General features: G+C 52.4%; 1 protein-coding gene across 1 annotated transcript; it reads right to left on the bottom strand.

Annotated features, from left to right (window-relative positions):
- Positions 1-1848: 1848 nt before the first annotated feature.
- Positions 1849-3193, bottom strand: LOC123189452 (protein FLOURY 1). The gene has a single exon (XM_044601870.1). The coding sequence runs from the start codon at positions 2971-2973 to the stop codon at positions 2098-2100; it is 876 nt and encodes a 291-aa protein (XP_044457805.1). The 5' UTR covers positions 2974-3193; the 3' UTR covers positions 1849-2097.
- Between the last annotated feature and the right edge of the window lie 893 nt (positions 3194-4086).

The raw sequence follows: 4086 nt of genomic DNA, 5'->3' as shown, positions 1-4086 counted from the left end.
CAACAGCGCTCGGCACCGTGTATGGCCCAGACCCGGGGGCTCCTGTCGGTGTACTAGAGTAGGGGTACCCTAGTATCCCGAACTTGTGCACGGGCAGTCGCAGCATCCCGCGGCAAGGCTTGCCGGGTGACCGCCAAGGTCCTCCGTGGTTCCTTTGGAGCCATTCAAGGACAAAGTATCCGAGCCAAGGAGACAAGACCCCGGCAAGAGGAGCTTGCCGGGAAGGCCAACCAAGGCATCTCAAGGAACTTGCCGCGATGCGCCACGCGTCCCAGCAAGGCCCGGTGAGCGACAAGCTCCCGGACGCGACAAGACAGCGACCGCGGCAAGGCGCTTGCCGCGGCAAGCCACCGCTTTGTGCCCGCGCTCCAGCACATCCACCAACGTGTCGCTCTGGGACCCTTCCAGGCGTACGTGGCGGGAGGCTGTGCAGCCAGCGGTGCGCGATGGCAAGCGGCACTGACAAGATTGCCATCGTGGCGAGCGGTGACGTCCCTGACGGTCCCTTTTGCACTATTTAGGCGACACAGACGGGCATTTAATGCCCTTGTCCCCTGCCGTCAGGGTTAGGTATGATACACTATAGCAGGTAGTTGTACCAACCGCAACACCTTTCCATTTTTACCCTTGCCTACGTTGCCACCTGTCGGTGACCCCTTGAGCATATAAAAGGAGGCCCATGCGCAACGTAGAGGGGGAGGAGGAAGAGAACACTCATGCTCGGTCTCGTTAGCTGCTGGGGTGTACTGTAGCACTCCGCGCTCCCGAGCAAGAACTCAATGCAAACCACAAAGCAGGAGTAGGGTTTTACGCATCCGTGCGGCCCGAACCTGGGTAAATGCTCGTGTGCTTCGCCTCGATCCGCTCTTCGTGCGACCCTCGCCCCCGCCGAACCGAAAGGGACTCGGTCCGCCGGTCCCATAGGTGCTCGTGGATTAGTCCCCCGACAAACGGGAAGGAAGATCTTGGATCTTAACTCACCGGTCCTATTTACCGTTGTCTACCACCGGATGCAAGTTTGCCTAATGAATCTATGAGATTTGCTTAATTTGAGAACCTGTAAATTGGCTTCAAATTAGCATATGCCACCATAATGCTTTTTTAGAAGAAATACCACTGCAAAAATATCTTTCAACGTAAATATCTTCATATGGTGAAAAATAATTGCCAATGTGAATTATCTAACTTACAATTGACAGCTGACTTTGAGGGCAGGCCTGGCGCAGTGGTGAAGTCCTCCCCACTTGTGCCAAGAGGTCCTGGGTTCGAACCAGCCTCTCTGCATTGCACTTTGCAGGGGTAAGACTAGGTTCCTATAATCCCTTCCCAGACCCCACCTTGTGTGGGAGCTTCTATGCACTGGATCTGTCCTTTTACAATTGACAGCTGACTTTATAGCATCTTAATTATTACTTTTAGTGAATAGCATATCAACCAGTGAAGTAATACAGTGCCCCAGTATGCAAAACTGCCAATAGAAGCACGAATCAGATACAGAAAAACTAGCAAACCAAGATTTGACCGTCCAAGAAAAATTAAACAGCAGTGCTGGCCAGCACAATAAAATAAAAAAAATGGAAATAGCTGAACCCTCCCTGTTTTCAAGCTCAGCCTGATCATGAAGAAATCAAGCGAGAAGGCAAATGTGGCTTGTAAATCAACACAGTCAAAACCCGTAAATGCCTTTTGAGGTATTCCAAAGCTGGGACTTACTCGAAACTGGAAGATTTTTGCATTTAGAAATCCAACATCATGTACCAAAAGACTACACACATCTATTGAGTTCACAATAATAAGACTTGAAAGGGTCCCGCAGATAGCATTGAGCATCTGTGCAGTTGAAGCATCTAGTACGATTATTAATCACATCTTAGGAGCTTGCAAAGGATGGTATATTTACAGGTGGATATTACATATATCTCTGCAGAGCTTTGTCTGCTTGAGTAATCTCACAGCAGCACCAGCTATCAAAATTTGGGCATTGGGAGGCCCTATATGGCTGCTGAATGCCATACAAAATGAAGAACCTGAACTGTCAAGAACTTCCCCAGCTTCAGGCCAACGTTTCTGCTCCATTGAGCTACCAGGAAGCAGGATCTACAACCGCTTGTCTCGGTCGTCCTCGCTTGTCTCTGACACGGCTTGCTCGGATGAAAACTCTGGCTCCCCGGATTGCATGCCGAACTTATTGATCATCCACTGAAGAGACTCGATTACCTGCCGGTCGTACATCTGCTTCTGCTGCACCATCTCCCGGAACTGCTTGGCCTCGCGCTCCACCAGCGCCTTCTCGTTCCGCAGGCACGCGATCTTGGCCATGGCCTCATCAGCTGCAGAGGCCGCCGCGCGCCTCTCCTTCTCCAGCTCCTCTAGCGCCGCCTCCTTCAGCCTCCTCTCCCGCACGAGCCGCCGCCTGAGCCGCTCCACGTTGCCCTCCTCCGCGCCGTTCACCTCGCTCTCGATGTCCTCATCCTCCGTGTTGGCCTCCTGCTCCAGCTCAAAAGCCAGCGACCTCGAAACAGGCTTGTCGGAGCAGCTGCCAGAGCGGGGGCGCTCCACGGTGTGGGCCGAGCTGCCTTTGTTGAGAGCCCGCGCCTTCGTCCCACTCCCACACACGGTGCAGACGACGCCTCTGACGCGCACCGCTTGCACCGTGGCGCCCGCGCTCCCCACGAGCCCCTCCACCGCGTCGCAGCGCTTGCCGAGGCGCCAGACCATGGCGCCCAGGAAGAGCAGGGACATTACGACGAGCACGTGGTGCGCGCCCACGGAGCGGGACAGGGCGGCCCAGTGCGCGGCGGAGGCCCACTCGCGGCCGACCTCGGACTCGGAGGCGTGCAGCATCGCGAAGACCCCGAGCGCGGAGCCGACGATGAAGTAGGCGGCGCCGGCGCCGGGTATGGAGCGGAAAGGGACGCCGGCGAGCGGCTTCAGCAGACCACCGACACTGGAGATGCGGTTCCAGCCGCCCATGACGACGGGACGGGGGCAGTCCTGCTCCGATTCAGGCGAATAGAATTCTGATTGGGGAGATGGAATCGCTCGGGGAAATCTTGGAGATCGATCGGCGTTGGGATTTAGGGGAGATGATGAAGAGTCCGGGGGATGGCCAGGAGCTGGGCAGCCGGGGAAGCGCCGCGGCAGTAGGGTTCTGGTTCAGTCGAGGAAGGGAGATTTCTTCGGATAAGTCGTGGGCGGTATCGCTGCCGTGTGGGTCTCATGATTTCTGTGGGTCCACATTGTCGGTTCGTGGGTTGCGGGACGCGTGGGGGCCGCCGAAAATGAAGGGACATGGGTAGTCGGTACCACTTTGAGGGTTCCTTACTCAAGACGCTGACCTTCCGATGACAGGTGGGCTACCAAATACACGGGTCCCACGCGTCCGTGACGTGTTTTTTTAGGGACTGTGACGTGGTTTAGGTGTACTAGGTCCGGGAGTATTTTTTGAACGAGCGGATCTTCGGATGGGAGTATGTGGCTATTTATAAAAACAGTTGCTAAAGCACATCTAGATGTGTCATAAGTATTGCACATCTAAATTCTATGTTATTGATCTTACATCGAGATTTGTGTGGATATTTTCTTTTTTCTTTTTTCTTTATGCTTGATTCACTCACTTAGATGTGCAATAAGTAGAGCACATCTAGATGTGCCCTAGACACACTCTTATAAGACGGACAAAATGATGGAATTTTGGGATCTTTATATGATTATATCTATATATACTTGCTCCCTCCGTTCCATGATATAAAATGTTTTTTTACATTATATACTAGTGCTAAAAAAAGTCTTACATTATGAAACGAAAAGAGTAGTAGCTTAAACTTGTGAATCTCAAAATCAAAGAATCAATATAGCCTGTTGATGGAGGCCATCGAATGGCCCAAATAGCTGGGACTCATAGCTACCGTGCCCAGTGGCGACGCCAAGGCATTCCATAAAATATCAAATAATTGTAATCGGTTGGTATACTATTCCTAGTTTGTTGTCATGTTGCTATTGCATTGCACAAATGATAACCAATAAATACAAAGGAGGAAATTCTTGGCTCCACCACTGAATGTGCCCACTACGATAAAGCGAATG

Source organism: Triticum aestivum, chromosome 2A, assembly GCF_018294505.1.
Source record: "Triticum aestivum cultivar Chinese Spring chromosome 2A, IWGSC CS RefSeq v2.1, whole genome shotgun sequence".
NCBI classification, from domain to species: Eukaryota; Viridiplantae; Streptophyta; class Magnoliopsida; order Poales; family Poaceae; genus Triticum; species Triticum aestivum.
This window is presented reverse-complemented; position numbering and strand designations above follow the sequence as displayed.

Excerpts from the sequence above, each read along its gene's own strand:
- LOC123189452 (XM_044601870.1), bottom strand. The coding sequence starts at position 2,973 with ATGGGCGGCTGGAACCGCATCTCCAGTGTCGGTGGTCTGCTGAAGCCG.